Here is a 19,094-nt window from a genome sequence, read left to right on the forward strand (position 1 = left end):
TTCTTCTTTTCCTGCATATCAAATCCTTTAAAGGGATACAAATGTGGAAATCTGAACTCTGCATGAGAAAGACACCATGTGAAGGTGAAATAAACCTCTTCTATTTCTTTTTTATTTACCAAAAGTCTGTCAGCCTAAATATTCTATCACTTTATATAAGCTTTCAGAGAAATGAGAATGAGATGACTTACATTAAAGTGCTTCTCGGGTTTAATTTGTGCTATGCTAATACATGCAAGTTATTGTTGATGGGTGGAGTATAAGCATATTTGTTAAAGGGTGGAACTAATATTTTCTGTCTTTAGTAACCAAAGAGAGGAAGGGAGTTGAGTCCAACTGTAGAAGGCATTTTGAGTAATGATTTTATTGACTAATAAACAATTCACATATCAATGTTTCAAGTCTCAATACATATTGTCTAAAAATTGTTTAAATATAAACATTTATTTGTCCTTCAAATCCTTGATGCAGTCACTCTTAAAACTTATTAAAAATTTTAGGTCTTCTTCACTCTGATATGTAAGAGAGGTATTTTCTTTTGTGTTAGTGAAACTTCTAGTAATTTATAGCATGCTTAGCATATGAATATCCGTGCATATGTTTATTGGTGTATATGTGGTGTTGGCCATTGATTTTCTATCTTTAAAGACATGTTATTCACGGCATTGGACTTAAGAGATCTGCTAGTTTTTTTGCTCTGACCTTGTATCTAGACCCTTGGTGGGCATAAACTCGGACATTTGGCAAAATTGTAGGCAACTCTGGGGGAGGAACTAGGTTCTTTAAATTAAGAGATTATACCTTAACGACTACCTTTGAAGTCTCTGTATTCCTGGCTGTTGTAGGAAAGGGTTCTAGTGGGAAGCTGTAACCTCCTAGAGGATTCAAATTAAAATTAAGGATTAAAAGCAGTCACTATTTACAATTGTGTGCTAAGAGATGTGATTACATATGTATGTATATATTCATATATATATACATGTGTATATATAAACATGTATATACATGTATATACACACACGCATGCATGTGTGAATCCATTCATATCTCTACCTTGGTACTTTCAAACTGTATTTCTTTTCTTTCTTTTTTTTTTTTTTACAAACTGTATTTCTTATGCTTATGGGAGAAGGAAAATTAGAATTTAAATTGTAATAGGTTATTTCTCTTTAGAGCAGGGCAAACATTCTTCTGTAATGGGCAATACAGGAAATATATTAGGCTTGGAGAGACTCTCAACCCTTCCATTGTAGCATGAAATCAGCCATAGACAATGTGTAAACAACAGGGTGTGGCTGTGTTCTAATGAAACTTAATAGGCAGCTGCCACCAAATTTGGCCCAAAAGCCATAGTTCACAGATTGTTGATCTAGAGTAGAAGAATGACACTGAGAAGTTGAGAAGAAGGGCAGGATGTCAGTATATGGTATCAAAGTCCCAATAAACCAAGACATACTCATGCAGTCCTTTCACCACCCATCTTCCTGTAAAAATGTAGATGTCAACTTAGTAATGTACCAATCGATGTTCCAGATGCTAAAGTTGTAGCAGATTTTCCCAAACTAAAGATGTGAATATAATCTAATAAGCATGTCATATCCATAAGAATTTATTCAGTAGACTGTCATCATGTTTATTCTGAATCATACAAGATGATAAGGGTAGGTGTAATAGGTCAAAAGTCACAGACTGTGCAAAATACATTCTTAGGCTTCACTTTGAAATGCAGTTGGTGGAGGGACTGGATTTGTCTTAAGCTGTTTAGCACAGTTATCTTTTATTTCCATTTTTTAATTTAAAGGAGTTGGCAGTTGATAGGCTGCCTTGGTACTGGTGGTTCCCTGAGTAGAAAAATGGTCCCATGGTTTGTCCATTCTCCTGTGAGGTGATAACCCCGCTTTTAGAATCATGACCTTTTAGTGATGCAAAATTCTAGCTCCTGCAGAACCTCATTTACAGATGAGGGAAATGATCTAGAAATAACATTTAGAGTGAAGTATTAGCAAATTTAAAACTAGAATCCATTGTCTTGTCTTTCTGTCTAGTGCTCTATCACATCGTATTGATTCTAGAAATGGTATTTGATTTGCATCCCCTTTATTGAATATTATAGGTCAGAATTCTCTAAGCTTTTGGCTACAAAAGATAATTTATTTTTACTTTATGGACTTCAATCAGTGAAACTCTGTAACTACTTATGATAAAGATGGATTAAAAAGATAAAATATGGTCTCTGCTGTCATGGCCATTTCAGGCTATGGAAGGATATGATGATGTCAGTGAGGGAAATGGGAAGGTCGAAATGGGTATTTAGGAGGCTAGAGGGAGATAACAGATTTGATTACTTTGAAAATTCCACGCAGATAATAGCAGAGCATCCAATTTAGTACGTGTGTACTCCCGCTACTAAAAACGAATGATAGTGAAGGTGTAAGCATAGTGACTCTTATCCAGTTTACACTGGCTCTCTAAACTTGCTAGGATGCAATGGGCACTTTTTGTAAGCTAGTTTTGCTGTACAATATATGTATATTTTATTGCTCTACTCCCATTCTTTAATGCAAACCTGTTACTCATTCTGATCAAACATTCATGAAACAACATCAAAAGAAATTCATTTTAATTTATTAAGGTCTTCTATGTTGTGCCCTTGAAGAAGTTCATGTGGATAAACAAGCTTATATAAATAGCCTGCAGCGTCATGTGAAGTGCAGTTCATAATCCAACAATAAAACGGTAGACATTATACTTTGTGCTTCTCCAAGCAGTCTCTTGAATAAACCTAAAGGCATTTGGAAATTTATATGAAAAGTATTTACACCATGTAGGCAATGGTTTTTTTTTTTTTTAATGTGATGAGTTGTTCATGTTAATAATTAAATTTCAAAGCTTGAATTTAAATTTGTCCCACACAACTATATAGAAACTTAATCATTTTAATTTACTGCTTCAGAAAGGCCCTTCACTCTGCCCCATATTCATCACATCTTTTCTTAAAAGTCTATAAAGGTTGATGAGTTTGTTTTGTGATGCCCATTGTATATAGATTATTACAAGTTATGCTTGCAGAAAGAACACTCAGGTGACAGTGTATAATGTGTCCTGAGTCAATTACTTCATGGAAATGATATGTTAAGCAATTGGAAGGTAACAGATAGTTTTTTCCATTATTTTAGAAATATCTGTATTGTTATAATACAGATCAAATCTACAATGAACATTATGCATTATTCAAGAAATGACCAGGTATTCTCAGCAGTGTTTCAGCTAAATAACTGATGATTGTAACCTTTAAAGAAATCTCATTGTGGTGACTGTTGGTAAATCACTTCTCCATTCATAGTAATCTCTATTTAGAGGCTATCTAGAAACCATTATATGTTTTATTAATCTTAAAAGCAATAGCTGCTGATTTGACATTTGCTAAAACTAGATAAATTTTCTGTCTTTTTAATATCACGGACTTCAGTTGAATTTTGGTGTATATCTGCTACAACTCTATTAATCCAGGAATATTTACCACTGTAAGCATAAGTTTTATTTCAATTTAAGCACTGCAGGTTTTAAACAACAATTTGTGTATCTGTGTGACAGGCAATGATGCTAAGATATGTAAAATATAAGACATTTTTAGCCCTTGAAGGAAACAGGTGAAAAATATTGCAAGACAACTGGTGATTAAAATTGGCTGAACACGTTAAGGAAGATCTTTACTATGTTTATAGAATTTTTCTTCACTCTTTCAGGCTCCTATTGTGAATTAAATGGTTGATATCTCTGAGAGGAGAGATCTGCAGGTCTTTATTTAAGGAATGCATGAGGCATCCTTTGCCAAAGACCACATTGTAGCAATCATGTTTAAGGGATCCATTTAAAACAGTCATGTGTAGCAACTGAATCTAGGACATCCTTCAGAGTAACACTGAATTACTATCATAATGTTTATGCCTAAAACTTAGATAGCATTTCATAAAAAATGGCTCTGTTTCCATAGAAGGTGGAGAACCCAAGACTGTCTGCGTGATTATTGTTCTTGGTCTAAGCAGCTCTAAGGTTTTCCACTTCCTCTTCTGGCATTTTTACTGTGTACGGACACATACTTACTTCTACCAACTGACACTCATACTTGGGGGTAAGGGTCCTATTCCTCATTATTTAAAAAAAAAACATATAAAATGCAATTTCTTAGAATCTGCATGGCATGTACACCAGCCTGTGGCATTCTTTCTTATTGTGTAGGCAAATGGTAGTACCCAGACTGATCCCTTAGGTTCTGAGCAGAAGCTTCCCTATAGGGGAAGACAGATTTGCTTCTTATTTGATTTCTATTCTTGCCTCTACCTCCATAGACTGGGGGCCCAACTCCCCGCTTTAGTCTCTGGTTTCACTTAGCTTAATCCAAAATCAGGGGTGGCACCATGGGGCGCCTGGGTGGCTCAGTTCATTAAGTGTCCAACTCATGGTTTCGGCTCAGATCATGATCTAAGAGTCATGGGATGGAGCCCAGCATCAGTCTCCATGTTCAGTGCGGAGTCAGCTTGTCCCTCTCCCTCTACTCCTCCCGCCACTCATGTTCCTTCATGCTCTCTCTTAGATAGATAGATAGATAGATAGATAGATAGATAGATAGATAGATAAAATCTTCAAAGTCAAGGATGGCTTCAAATGGAAATGGGGCCATCCAAAAGCTGAGCTCTCAATGTCCACTCTTGTTTTTCTTGGTAGTGAGTGCCAGGTTTTACTAGTATATGGAAATATGATGTAATAGAATTGCCTTTTCTTAGATATGCTTCCAGGAAGGCTTTTTAATTATATGTTGCTATCCTTTTGTCTCTTTCTAGTGAAGTTATGACTTTGGAAGGAAGTTCATTGAAGAACTGACCTTTTACTTTATTTTATTTATATCATGATAGGACAAGTCTTGTTTATATCGCCATGCTTCCCTAGGATTGTCATCTCTGACACTAGACATGAAGGGCTTTCTGACAAATGTGGATCTGATGATGGCAGAGTAAGTGTCTGAGACTATAATTCTGTGCAATTTTACATTTTCTCAGGAAAAGCCTTGCTGTCTACAGAGGGGGCTCCAGGCTACCTTCAGCATGAAGCATGGAGAAGCACTGCTGCTTTCTTGCCGCATGCCACTGTTAGAGAATTGGACTGGTCACCATTACTTTCAGCGCACCTGGCACTGTTGTGCATCCAGAACTACCCTCAATTCCAAAAACTGGTTCAGGGGAAGCTTATTTGCGAGAGTGGTGGCCGAGACCATATGCATACTCTTGTGTACTAGTCAGCCATTGCCAGTGCCATTGCCAGTGCCACTGGCAATCAGAACATCTCAGCAGCATGCCACAAAGCTTTTACTCCTTGTGTTGCTATGGTTCATTCCTGGGGTTGGCAGATTTAGGCTGAGCTCAGCTGGATAGCTTACTTCCTGCCACAGCTCTAGCTCTTCAGGTTTCAGCTTGGATCTGCTCTTGGTCAGGGGACAGCAGAAATTTGGGAGAGGCTCTTTTCATGGTTATGGCAAAGGGGGAAAAGGGATGAGTGAAACACTTCTTAAGCAATTTTTGTGGAAGCTTGTGGAGATGTGGAGGAAAGGGTATGCATGTACCTTTGCATTCTGCATTGGGATTCATCAGTCTGTCCCTCTATCTGCTATCCTCTTTCCCTAGCAATACTGAATACCTCAAAACACTTATTTGTGCCTTTGTACATCCCATCAACTAACTAGAATGCCCTTTTCCTTCTTTCGGTTTTGCTGAATCCCTGTTCATCTTTAAACACCCAGCTCACATGTCACTTTCTTGGTCTTCTCTCCTTCCCCAGAGTTATTCATTTGTTCCTAATGTTACTGTTCACAATCTTCTGTTGTTTTTTAGTATCAACTCATAATTCTTTTCTTACCATACCTATCTCTATGTTTAGACTGTGAGCTATCTGAGGGAACAGTCTGGGACTTCGTATGCATGTCCATATATCTCCATGTACAATGCCCAGGAAAGAAAGTCTTTAACCACATTTTAAAATTATATAGTACCACATTATATCTTGGGATAGCTATTAGCAAGCTGAATAATGCTGATGAGAACTGTGGGTGGGTCTAAGAGCCTAGGATGAAGAAAGAAAAGAGTAAAAAAGAAAGGGTAGAAGAAAAATGGAGGGAGAATGATGGGAATAGTGTGAAACCAAAGGGAAAATAAACAGTGTATTGAGTAGAAGCTAGAAGGCATGGTTCCTCCCACCCTGAGATGAACTGCCTTCTCCTTCCAACATTTTTCTTTCATGTAATGTATGGGCTAATGAGTTGATGGTTAAAAACAATAGTCTCAAGAAACCCATGTCTTGGGTGTATAAATTCAAGTTCATTCAACCAATATCTGAGTACCTTCTCTTACTAAGTCCCCGCAACAGATGGGGGCATAGGGAGAAAGTATAAGGCCTTGGGGGTATTTATCATTTATTGAGAAATAAAAATAGAAGGGAGGGAGGAAAGGACGAAAGATGAAAGCTTTTGATAAAATTAAACCATGTGACTTGGGTTATAAAGTCCTTTCTAGATCTCAGTTTCTCCTTTGAATTTTCTTTTTGTGAGTGGTTCTGGTCTGGGTTATTGCTAGTCGGTAACCCCAAACCCCAGTTTTTTTAGAAAGGCTTTAGCAATTATTGTCTCAAATTAGTTTCTCCTGAGACCCTTGGAGTTTTTAAAGCTGTTTATTAGTAATTTCAAAAGCCATGTTCTCTATCTCTTCCTATTCTGCTAATATTTCTCTTTTTCTTCTCTTTTATGTCTTTCCTCTTTACATGGAGGTATCCTGTCTCCCTGGCATTTTGGGTTCAAAAATACATGACGTAGTTGATTTATCTTAAAAGATTTTATCTGTTGATTATCAAGATTTTCAACATACAATTATTATAAAGAGATGAAAAATAACATAGCATACAGTGAAAATTTAAAGTAAACAAGCCAAGTGCCAACTATATGATAAAGACAAAATATGAATCTAAAACTTTATATACTTTTGATTTGCTTTTTACTCTTGGCAAAATCATAGGGGACGTACTTACATTCCATGTCACATTCAACTTATTTTAAGAAGTCTACCAGTTCTTGATAATGTAATATTTTAGTCACGGCATTGCCTTACTACATTGTACTCACTTATTTAGGACTTTGAAGTTTATGTGCCCTGTTCTTTAGGGCTGGACTTCTTTGATGTGTTTTTGTTAGCCCTCTCACCTCTTGCAAAGCACAATATATAGTTTCAGTGCTCTGCAGATAACAATATTTCATGGGAATAGCAAAGAAGGAGTCACCTCTGACTGCTTTATATGATTGAAATTGTACTGTGGCTTTAATTTTCAGAAACAGCTTTCTAGATACTGTGCATAACTCTTGGCTGTGCCTTAATAAACATGTGGTGACCTCCACCTGTAAAACTAATGTGGCTTTGAATACTGATTGATGCAGCTTTTCACATCCTTTCTGGGTCCATAATATGTCAGCAAATGTCAGAGCCTGGGCAGGAAAAGAAGGCCAAGAGAATTTGGGGTTTAAGATCATACAGATATTCTGTTTCAGTCCCCCTGCTATTGTGTGGAGAAAACTGATAGAGAACTTTAGTGATATAAATAAAGTCAGTAACAGACTTGGAAGTAGGGTTTGGACCTATGAAATTCCAATTCAGCACATGTTCCTCCATAATAAAGAGTATTTCTGGGGTGCCTGGGTGGCTCACTGACTTAACCTTTGGCAGATCATGATCCCAGGGTCCTGGGATATAGCCCCTCTTGGGCTCCCTACCCAGCGGGGAGCCTGCTTCTCCCTTTCCTTCTGCCTGCTGCTCTCCCTACTTGTGTTCTCTCTCTCTTTGTGTGTCAAATAAATAAATAAAATCTTACAAAAAGAGCATTTGCTTTCTTAGTTCAGTTCATGTCACCAGCTATCCGTAACACCTTTTTCCATTTGTATTATATATACATGAACATGCATGCACATGTATGGCTCCTGTGTAGAGACGAGCCCTTTTTAGAACAAATGTTAGGGAATTCAAATTCACGAAATATTTTGAGGCTATTCAAAGGCAAAGGAGTTATAACAATGAAAAAAGTCATTTAAGGCATTAAATACTAAAATTATGGGAGACTGTGTGAAGGGTATATTGGAACTCTGTCCTAACTTTGCAACTATTCTGTGGATCTAAAGTTATTCCAAAATAAAAAGGTAATTTTTTTAAAGCACTATAATGCACTCTACTGTCAGAAACATGAGAAAAATAGACCTCTACCCAAACGGAAACTCGTTCTGTCCCAGTTTCCTACTTTTTCACCTGGTCACTGTTGAGGCTCTATAGGCTCATCCTTTTCTAGAGCTTCCTTTCTGGTTGTATTGTTTAAGAAATGTGATTAACTGACAGCTGCCATGTCCATCAGGATATGGAAGAAAGAAAATTCATTAAACTGTTTACACGATTTTCCTAAGCTTATAAACGGCCATTGTCATCAATAAGGAGTCACAAGAGCACAATTGTACATCCTGGTTATTCTCCCTAGATAGCAAGCTGGATCCAACTTGCACACTGTAGTTGGCCAAACTCTGTGAAGAGCTTTAGAATTGAAAGGGCTTAGGGACTTTTTCTTAGAACCCACATGGTAAGCCACGTATTACTAGTGGCAATGGGTTGAGGCTTGAGTTGGTTTTAAAAGTGTATTGAAAATAAAGGGCAGGTAATGTGCTTTCTGAAATTTTTTTTTTGTTTTTATCATCTTCAGAGCTAATGTGTGTTCATGTAATCTACTTACTGTGATAGCCAGCATACCTAAATTGTATGCCAGCTAGGGGTGCAGTGGTGAGTAATTTGCTAGGTTTCCATGGATGTATATTGTTCTCTGCATTGTGCATAATGCTATAGAACTAAATGTACAGTCCTACAAGTCATCGGCTTAGTCTGGCTTATTATTTTCCCTTGGTTTCTCAATTTAATGTAGCAAATGATCCAAACTAGGGCTATTCGGAGTCTTCTATAGATAGAGAATCTTACTAAAGAGAAACATGATTAAGGCTTTGTCTACAAAGGACTGTTGTTCAGCCATTTTTCGACTTACCTAATCAAACAGCTGGTCAGTTTAGTTAAATAATTGTTTTGATTGATTTGTCCACGTAATTTATTAGGTGTCTTTCTGATTCAAATGGGGGCTTAAGGCATGATACAGCTATAACCATTATGTCAGAAGTCATTAGAAATAAGAAATTTGGAGTTTGTATATAAGAAATCCAATGTTATTATGAAGATTAGAATGAATAAGATTGGTAAAGCTGAATTAGGTTAAATTCTATCTGCAAATAACTATCTCCAAGACCATGTGTACTTAAAGTGGGGAAAATATGACTAGACTGTATAGAATAGCCCAATTTTCACCACTTACTAAAGTGAACAAGTTACTGAAGTACTAAAGCACAGTCATTAGGTAACACTGTTGTGCTCTTCTGCCATTGTCCCTTGAGACTGTCAATCACTGGGTGTTGAGCAAGTGCTCAAGGGGTGAATACTGTACAAAGTATTAGAGGGAAATTAAAATTTGTGAGTTTATAGTCCTCACTTCCCAAAGCACTACAGAGACTTAAAAATATATTTTTCAGTAGTGTTTTGTAATTAAAGCACATCACTCATATATAATTTTACAGTTTAGGAAATAAGGCTGTGTTGAATATCAGCACTGATGATGAAAACAGACTGTGTACACAGTTTGGGTTTTATATAAATACTTTAAAATATTGGCTTTCTTCAATAAAAATAGATGAATAGTATCCAGGTTTTTACAAGAATTTTAGCATAAAAGCAAAATTGCTATCATTTTCTATTTTGAAAAGAGACATGAAGATCGCATAACAAAATGTGTAAAATGCAGTATGTTCCAGAGAGCTGTGACAGAAAATGAGGATGCAGATGCAGGTGAACCTCACTATGGGCACACAGAGGACCTTTTGTAAAGTGGTGCAGTAATATTTTCTTAGTTGATACCCAACCTAGCATGCCCTGCATTGGCTCTCCTATGGACACTGAATACCCAAAGTTGCAGAAAATCTGTGTTAAGGTGTTCAGCCTGTGTTATTGTGTGATTTACATCTAGCAGGCAGTCAGACTGAAACTTCTTGTTGCAAGTCACTACATTTTTGGCTGTACAAACATCTGCTTCAAATGTTGACAGAAGTTAGAGAAAGGGACTCTTGTAGGGAGTTATGAGAACCTATAATAAAGGTATAATACATGCAGAGAAGGCCAGTGGATCCAGCAAAATGTATAAATACAATGGATACTGATAATCCCAGCCATTTCAGTGTGTCTTCAGAGCCTTACTAATAGCATGCTCTTGGTCAGTGCATTGGACACTCTGAGTTCAAATCTTTGTGACTGAACAAGACATTTCTTTGTCCTTAGTTTGTCTAGAAAATGGGGTAGTTGGCCTTGATTCAGCTGGTCTTATACCGTAGTGAGTCTAGATTTTATTGAGAGGCTTAAGCTTACATAGAAACTACCAAAGGCAAGTTGCAATTCCTTCTTAGGATTGTTACCATGATAGAGCTAACTTGTATTTTTGTTTATTTAGTTTGGCACAATTGTATTTCTGAAATGATGTTAATCAGGAAGAAGAGATGGTTAACACACAAAGTTTATTTAAAAATACATTTTGAGATTCTAACATGTCAAAAGTCTTGACTTGTATCCTATGACAGAGCAGAGGAAATTTAGAGTGTTGCTTAAAATACACAGATGATTTGGGGATATTAAGGGAACTTAATGTTATGCTAATGCTTAAAATAATGAAATCTTAAAGTTGATTATATACATTTTTAATATGTGGATATTTCATTGAGATAAAAAGATGAAAGCATTCTTAAAATAGGCTGTATCTGAAATGAAAGGCTGATTCATTGAAACAATGGATATAATTGATACTTCCCTCAGAATTTTTGTTTCATAGGTTATAGTCCTACCATATTATATAAATCCTTAGGTTGTAGGTAGCATTTTACTGTTGTTGTCATTAGAGATCAGGAATGAATCCTATTTCTCTTTCATTTTACTCACCTGTTCCTGCTCTAAGTATTTGAGTGCTTATTACATTGCAGGACTCACTAGGTTGTGTGTGGAATGCAAAGAGGGAAAGAAGCTAAACCCTCTAGGAGTTTATAATCTAGCAAGAGTGATATACATGCTCGCAAAATAATAAGGTGAGGTATTATTCATGTTGAGAGAGGTTTAAGCAAAGTGTTGAATAATCTGTTATGCGTAAATATAGTTATTGCCACAAACATGGTGACATTTAATGAGAATTGTGGTCACTGAGCTTATGAGTTTTTCTTTTCAGAAAAGTATTTAAAACAGAATACCCAAATGGCATGTAGGACACAGAACACTTATGTATATTGGTATTATCTGACCATAATTTCAAACAACCAGGAGTATGAGTCACATATCATACTTACCAACCAAGACCTTAATCAAATGTCATCTTCTGGTACCTTTTCACCAGTATCTTAGCGTTTTACAGAGATGGAGGAAAGGCTGGAATGAAGTGTGTTTTTAAATTTCACAATCTACTGTATATAGTTTGCAGAAAATGGCTCAGCATCTGATGCATGAATATAGAAAGGGTCAGAGTAGAAGAGAAGCTGCTGTCCTGGGAACCTCACAGTAGAATGGCCAAAGTTCAAACACACCACTGGGGCAGTGATGGGAGAGTCAATTGCTTACATTGACTCCCAGCTCACACACTGCCCCTAAAGCCCCTGGTTGGAAGGGAAGACTAGACAGCATGGAAGAAAATCTTTTGTACTTTCATTTAAATTAGCACAAAGGGAGGGAACAGTTTTGCTTCACATGTGAAGTCAGTCATTTCTTGGGTTGCTAGCTCAATGTTTTAGCAGAACAGCTGTTCAGTACAATGTGGCTTTCTACAAGCAATATTTCTACTGCTAGAAAAGTGGCAGTCTGCCAAAGAGAGTGCCCAGACCAACCCCTAAACAAAAAAAATCTTTTGTCAACCACTCTAATAATTTGTACAATTCAGGAAAGGGGGGGTTGCACAGTCTTTGCAGATGTGCATTTATGATGCTATTTTTAAGCAGAACAACATGGAAGAATAGATTCATACGAATCGTAAGTTGATCATTCATTTTAAGCATTTGGCTTCTGCTCCTTCTAAAATTTCACTCTGTGGAAAGAAAACACAGCCAGCCTTGAAACGAGGTAAGGCAGGGTGTGACAACAAGATGAAATCCTTCATTTCCAAACCTGTGATGCTTGCTCAAAAACAAAAAGCTTTGGGGTGTTTTCTTTCCCACAGAAGGGAAAAAAATGTGTTTTTTCTGATCCCTCACAGAAGAAACTTGCTATCCTTCAGCATTTTGAGGAAATAAACTCTTAATGAGCCTGCATTCTTTTACAGCAGTCCATTCTCTGAAAATGAGTTTAAGTGCTGAAGGAAATGCCAGAAGCATTTACACAACCAGCGCCAAATTAATGTGTGTTAATTCTGTGTATTTGAACATCACAGACACTGTGCAGTTTTTCTGGTGTTAAACTGGGTTTAGTCTCAGACATGGTTCTCTGGACTCTAGGTGTCCAGTCTCTATGGCAATGGACTCTGCTGGCTTTGATACTGGCAATGGAGAGTTCAGAAGAGAATTTTTATGGATTGTAGTTCCTTGGGAAAGAACCCTCAAACTTCTCCTAACAGTAGAGTATGAAATCTGATAGAATCCTCATCTTGTATTTTTTATTCAACCATATGCTTGATATTGACATGAGAGAATTAGACTACTCTCCTAAAATATGAAATCATATATTTAAAATGACATAAAATTAACACACTCGTTCAATAAAAGTGATTCTAGAGCAAATAAAATGGTAGAAGCTTCACTGACTTGATCAAAGGCTTCCTCTAATTTTGAGAGTTGAGATCTTTGTTATTGTTGGTGTTTCCTTTTTTCAAAATCCAATCTTTGCATATCCCATTTGGTGTAAAAATGTTCAATTAAATGGAGTTGCATGTATTGCTACAGCAGGAGTATTTTTGTTCCTCTTAGAATGCAGTCCATTTATATGATGCTGTCCCCTCAAGTTTTAATGTTTATATGTGCTAATGTAAAAGTACTGTGATGATGGGGTTTTACTAAGGTAGGTTATTTTACTCAGTTAATGAAGGTATATTTTAAAAATTATTCACGTGAACTGTTTCATCATACTTCAAGTTGTTACGCAAGTGTTTTTCAAATCTTGCTCAAGTTTAATAAGGATTTACAGTGACAATTACAATTGTTTACTTAGATGTGGCCCTCAGCAGAGGGGTACAACACTTTGGGAAATGATGAGTTCCAGACAAATTGTTTCTAAAATATTCTTTTATAACATAACAAAATCACTTTTGTTTTTACATATTAGAGAAATTCTCTAGGTGAAGGATTTCTGTGGCAATTCATATTTTGCAAGAACTGAGTTCTTTCAATAAAACAAGTGGTTTTACATTCATGTTGTCAGTTTTTAAGATTTCTCAAAGTAAGGGAATGGAAATATAAAAAAATAAATTTGAATTACTGACTTATGTCTAATGGCAATATATTTCAGGAACATATTGGTAGGTACAAAATTATCCATGCTACATTGATTGCTGTTGCTTTACTCGTGCCAGCTATTACTTTAGTGACTTAAAGAGTCTACACTTTTTTGATGTGTAAATGTAAAGCTATATAATCATTTTTTACACTTATGCACTATTTCTTCCAGAAATCATAGGAATGGCATGCCAGTCATGATTGCATACAAACGCATTTTCTGGTATGAGTTGAGTAGAAAAACATGTAAAGAGATTGTATATCTGTGATCGCATTTCATATTTATAAAACTTGATGTGATGAGATCATTTTTCCTTCTGCATATAGAGTTATTTTTAATTACTCCTCTCTATGTGCAAAAGATACATAGGTAAGAAAAAGGGATGTTCAGAGATGGTTTTTTAAGTGAACTTAGGTGCTTTGTGTACTGAGCAGTTATACCAAATGAAAGTCATTCAGTTTGGCCTGTGATTTATGCAAGTGCCTCAGGAGGCCTGAATCCATTAATAATAGTCTCTGTACAAAACACAAGAAAGACAAAAAATAATATTCTATCAATTTATATCTGTCACAACTCATGTAAAACTCCTATAGAAACAATTGGTATGCATTTAATAACCATACCATCTTGTCTTATCGAGGTGATGATTGCATTCCAGCACATTTCTAGCCAGTACCCCAAAATAGATGGAGTGAGACTGGCAGGTAGACAGTTGATTAGATTGTGGCCCACTGATGCCAGCACATTGCTTTTGCAAGCATGTGGGTAAATTAACTCAGCATGCAGAAAATATTTAGACCTTTCGCTATACTTTACTCCTAGTGAACTTGCTTGATCCAGGTGGACTCGGGGAGTAAGAGTATGAGTGTTGGAGGAACTCCACCCACTACAGAGTATGTTCTGTGGGTGTTACAAATGACTAAATTACACTCACAGACTTCCTCACTTGCAGTTCTGTGTAAGATGAAGTCGTATTAGGAGGTTATAATTTCATAGCACACTAAAATTTTTTTTGTCATGCTTTTTCACAGTGATATTATCCTGTGAAATAGTGGGACAGCTTGCCCAGTGTCACTTTTATAATCTCCTGTTCTCATTAGCTCTTTGCTGTAGTCTTTCTCCTCTTCTGCATTGCTCTCTTTTGAATTATGTCTGTGGCAAACCTCACCCTTCACGTGATTAATGGAAGTTGATATGTTAGTGTAAGCTGAATTCTCAGACTTTGTTCTGCAGTCACCTCTTTGCTACCTTCCACTTCCAGTATTCCATTCTCCCTTTTTTTTCTCCCTATCTGAACTTTCTCTTTGAGGTACTATGTTTCGTGCTCTTATTCAGAGAATTGCAGAGCAAAATTGTGAAATGGCAGTAACAGTTTAGAAAATGACTAAGTAGTGCTCATAAGAGCAGCCAGTCCAAGTCAGATATTTAAGTACAGGTTTCTCAGAGATTTTCATTGTTCTTTAGTTTCTAGGGTATGTAATACTGGACAGTGGATTTGGGGGCTGAAGGAAATTCCCTATTGCCTTGTGTGCCACTCATACTCCACATGCACAACCTCATATCATATTGATTGTATGCTATGGATCTCTGCTGCTAATGGTAGTCACCTGATTTGCAGAGAACTAGAACTAATAACCTTTTCAAATGTTATCAAATTATGATAAAACCTAGACCAATCAAATTACTTAAGTGATCATTGATCATTTATTTGATATTTTAATTTTGAATGAGTCTACCTCAAGGACTTCTTGATATTTCCATTAATTTTAGTAAGACCACAAATGCCAAACAGTAACACAGTTCGTAAATTTCACCAACAATGAACCCAGAATGTTGTAAATTGGCTTTATTTAAAATGACCTTAAAAGAAATGAATGGCCTTTAGCATAATTATAGACATAGCAGACACAGTGAAAATCGAGGGAAAGCACCTGATTAGGAAGTACATCTGACTATGTTATATGTCTGTTTGGAGTGTGAAGTGATCTGATTAGATTTCTCAGCAGTGAAGGAACCAGAGCTTTTGCATTTGGGTCACCCCACATTTTAGGTTGCTAATGATTTCATTTTAATGTCACCGTTTAGTTTCATACTGATCATTTATACTGACAAAAAAAGAAGAAAACAAGGAACCTGTCATCAATCATTCATTTAATCAAGTAGCAAAAGTAGATAAATAAACATACTGAGTTAATTATTCTTCTGTATGTAGTGATTGACAATAAAGTTAATTTATGCCTATTTTAACCCTTTGATATTTTGTGCCATTAGGAATAATAGCGATTAGCAGTTGTAGGGATGATTTGGGGGTGACCTTTTTCTTCCTAAAGTGTCTTAAGAAAAATTCAGCCTTCATACTTAAGGCATTTTTTCACTTGAAATCTATTTCACTAAAGAGTTGTGGTTATTTGCATCTAAGCATATTAACTCCATGCTACCAAATATAATGAAAAACAATTATGTTAGTCTGCCTCCTTTGTTGTATTCCTCTTCATACTCTTTAATGAAGACCTTTTTTTCTTAGCAATGTGCATTTTTAATGTGTAAAAGGATTTGTCACCAGATACAACTATGCTATAAATCCAAATGTGTATTAGATACAACACTAATGGGAAAAGGTCTCAATGACAGCAAAACAGTAACACATATATTTGAGTTAAAAGAGCTTTTGAAAGTTCTAAAAACCTATTTTTGGTTTGTCAGCACTTTCCTCTGGTTTTCCAGAGAATTTTTTTCTGGTGGCTATTCATATTATAATATCAGTGATAACTTTTATTAGACCTTCCATAAACAAGTCTATTCTTCAGGTGAATGTGGAGAGGGAAACTACATTGTCTAAAGATGTCCTCTGGAATCTTTCTAGCCCTTTGTTCCAAATCAGTCCATGGTAAAGAAATGGGGAAGCAAGAAGTGGAGTTAATGGATTTGGGGTTGAAAACAGGAATTTAATTGTTGATTAAAATTGTGCAGATATTTGAGGCTCCAAGAAACTCTGGATACCTTATGACTAGATATATGCTTCTTCTCGATGTGTTTTATGAAATGACTCTTCAAGACTTGGCAGTTTTCACCTTTACTGTAGCTGAATTCTACCCACTTGCTGTTTTGACTTCTTGCCTGGCTCTTGTGTTTGCTTCAATCCTAACAAACTAGAACTGGAATTGGAGAGGGTTGGTGGGCAAGACACCTGCGGGCCAAGTGGACCCCAGAGCACATTTCACACAGATGCCATGCTTTGTCTTGATTCTCTTCTTTGCAAAAAAAACAAAAAACAAAACAAAACAACAACAACAAAAAAAAAATGGGGGGAAAAGAAAAAGCTTGTGTATCCTTGCTTGGCCTCTTTAGGAAATTATCAGGTTTAGTATCAGTCTTGAAATCTATAACCATAAATTGCAAGTTACAGTAGATTCTGAGCTTATGTCATTATTACCAGACTCCCATCTTTGGTTCTTGATGGTTCGTGTTAAAATTTGCTTTCTGCAAACATTTGGCTTAAGGAAGAGGTTTTGCTCATAAGACTCTCTGACTACCAGAATAGATAAGGTATTGCAGCTTGATCTTTAATGGTGAAGTAAAATTTGGAAAATGTACACAATTTAAATTGTTACCTCTAAACTAGGTAAAACAGCATATAGAAAATACTTTACCTCATCAAGTCAATGTGTAAGTAAATGAAGAACTTCGCATAGATAATGAAATGTTTTTAAAACTAAAGATTGTCCACATTTCTTAAGTTTAGATTAAGTCTATTTGATGAATGAATCTGTCTCCTTACCCTCATTCCTGCCATGTTCACCTCGAAACTTCATTAATTTCTGTATAAATGTATTAAAGAGAAACCTTTTTGTTCTTTTTTTTGTTTGGCCTTTGTTTGGCCTCCTTTTACCTGCACGCATTAATTAAGGGGCAGTATGAATGAAGAGTGGGAATTTGTGGCCTTTTTGTTCACAGAAATAATGGTTAATCTCTTCAGCTTTGTCCACTTTATGACTTTGCTTTTTTCATTCACTTAACAATCTACAGCTAGCCAGTTAAGCATAATGCAGCTTGTACTCACTGTGGTAACAGTAAGATCAACAACTCTGTTTCCTTCCTTGAATAAACTTTCAAAGTTCTTTTTTGACGTAGGTTTGGAAGAGGCCATAAAAACTAGAGGGAAAGATGCCAAAGAATCTCTCTAAGTAGCTGGTAGACAGATGCACATCCATATGACCAAATACAAACATGGTTTTGAAAAGGAAGATGTGAAATTTGAATTGAAACATTTGGTCAGAATCTACTTTGCCTTAGTTCAGAATCTACTTTGACTTAGTTCAGAAGGAAATAGATTCTAAATCTGAAAAGTAAGAAAAAATATCTGGATTTCTAATCACTCTCAGACCCTGGACCAAATGAATCTTGTAGGCACAAGTATATCTTCAGTACAGCAAAGTGAATGTTTTCTTGGTGTAATTCTTAGAGCTACTTAGCATTTATTCGATGTATCCTTTAGTTGTCTTAATCAGGGGGTTTTAAAGTGAGAAAGAAGATAGGCTGGTTCTAGTCAACCTTCTGTCCTTCCTGAATTTCATCACTCTCTCTTCCTCTGGAAAAGAATAAAAGAAGAAAGGAGTTTTAGGTGCTCAGAAGCGGTGGGGGGAAGCTGAAGCCTTCTCCCTCATCATCGGATTCTTTTATTTTGTCCTATAACAAATTCTTGGTTGCCCCTGAGTATCACTCAGAGAACAGTGGTCCAGTTAAATCTTTCAGTTATTTAGCTATTTCTCTCTTTTACATTGCTTCATTGGGGTTTTGTTTATCCACTGAGAATAACAAGTATATGTTAATCACCTACAGTTTGTTCTCAGCACTTGGAGATAGAAAACACATAGAAGATGCATTTCTGCTCTTGAAACATTTGTAATTTATTTATTTATTTTATTTGTAATTTATTTGTAGGAATGAGGCTTTTGATATGAATAAACTAGAAAGCATTTTTGAAAGAATCCAATAGGAGTGAAGTGCTTATTAAACTAAAGCATGAGCCTAGCCAGCACCCTTCTCAGAAGCCAGAGGGCTCTTTAGCCTCCAGTGTGACCACTGGAGCTATGTGGAGAAAGTTCTGGTCTTTTTTCATATGCCTTCATAATTTTGGTCCTACTTGAGCTACTCAGGGACCTATGAAGAGAGACAGGTATTCTGTAGTTTTACAGATGAGAAAACTGGGGCAAAAAAAGCACCTAGTAACTTGTTCAAGAGTAGATGGTGCTTCTTAATTTTGAAGTGTGTTATTACATTCTCCCAAAGTTGAGATGCCCTGAGATTCACAGCTGGCTTTGAAGCCAACTGCCTGTGGTTTTGGTTGATGGAGATCCCCAGGTCTGGCCTAAACACTGTAGTCTATGAAATGAAACTCAGCAATCTTTTTGTTTTGATTTTCCATGAATCTTAAAAGAATGTAACTACAAATGCTATATTCAGAGAGAGATTCAA

At 36.3% G+C, this 19,094-nt stretch overlaps 1 protein-coding gene across 5 annotated transcripts in view; it reads left to right on the forward strand.

Moving 5' to 3' along the window:
- The window catches only part of NPAS3 (neuronal PAS domain protein 3), an 845,222-nt gene that overhangs the window by 258,026 nt on the left and 568,102 nt on the right, over positions 1-19,094 (forward strand). The window contains exon 3 of one of the 5 annotated variants that reach the window (XM_038544466.1): positions 34-84. The exons of the other annotated variants lie outside the window; for them this stretch is intronic. Coding sequence (XP_038400394.1) covers positions 34-84 — 51 coding nt within the window. The remainder of the gene's footprint in view (positions 1-33; positions 85-19,094) is intronic. 5 annotated transcript variants of the gene reach the window in all.

The sequence above is a fragment of the Canis lupus genome, chromosome 8 (genome assembly GCF_011100685.1).
Source record: "Canis lupus familiaris isolate Mischka breed German Shepherd chromosome 8, alternate assembly UU_Cfam_GSD_1.0, whole genome shotgun sequence".
NCBI classification, from domain to species: domain Eukaryota; kingdom Metazoa; phylum Chordata; class Mammalia; order Carnivora; family Canidae; genus Canis; species Canis lupus.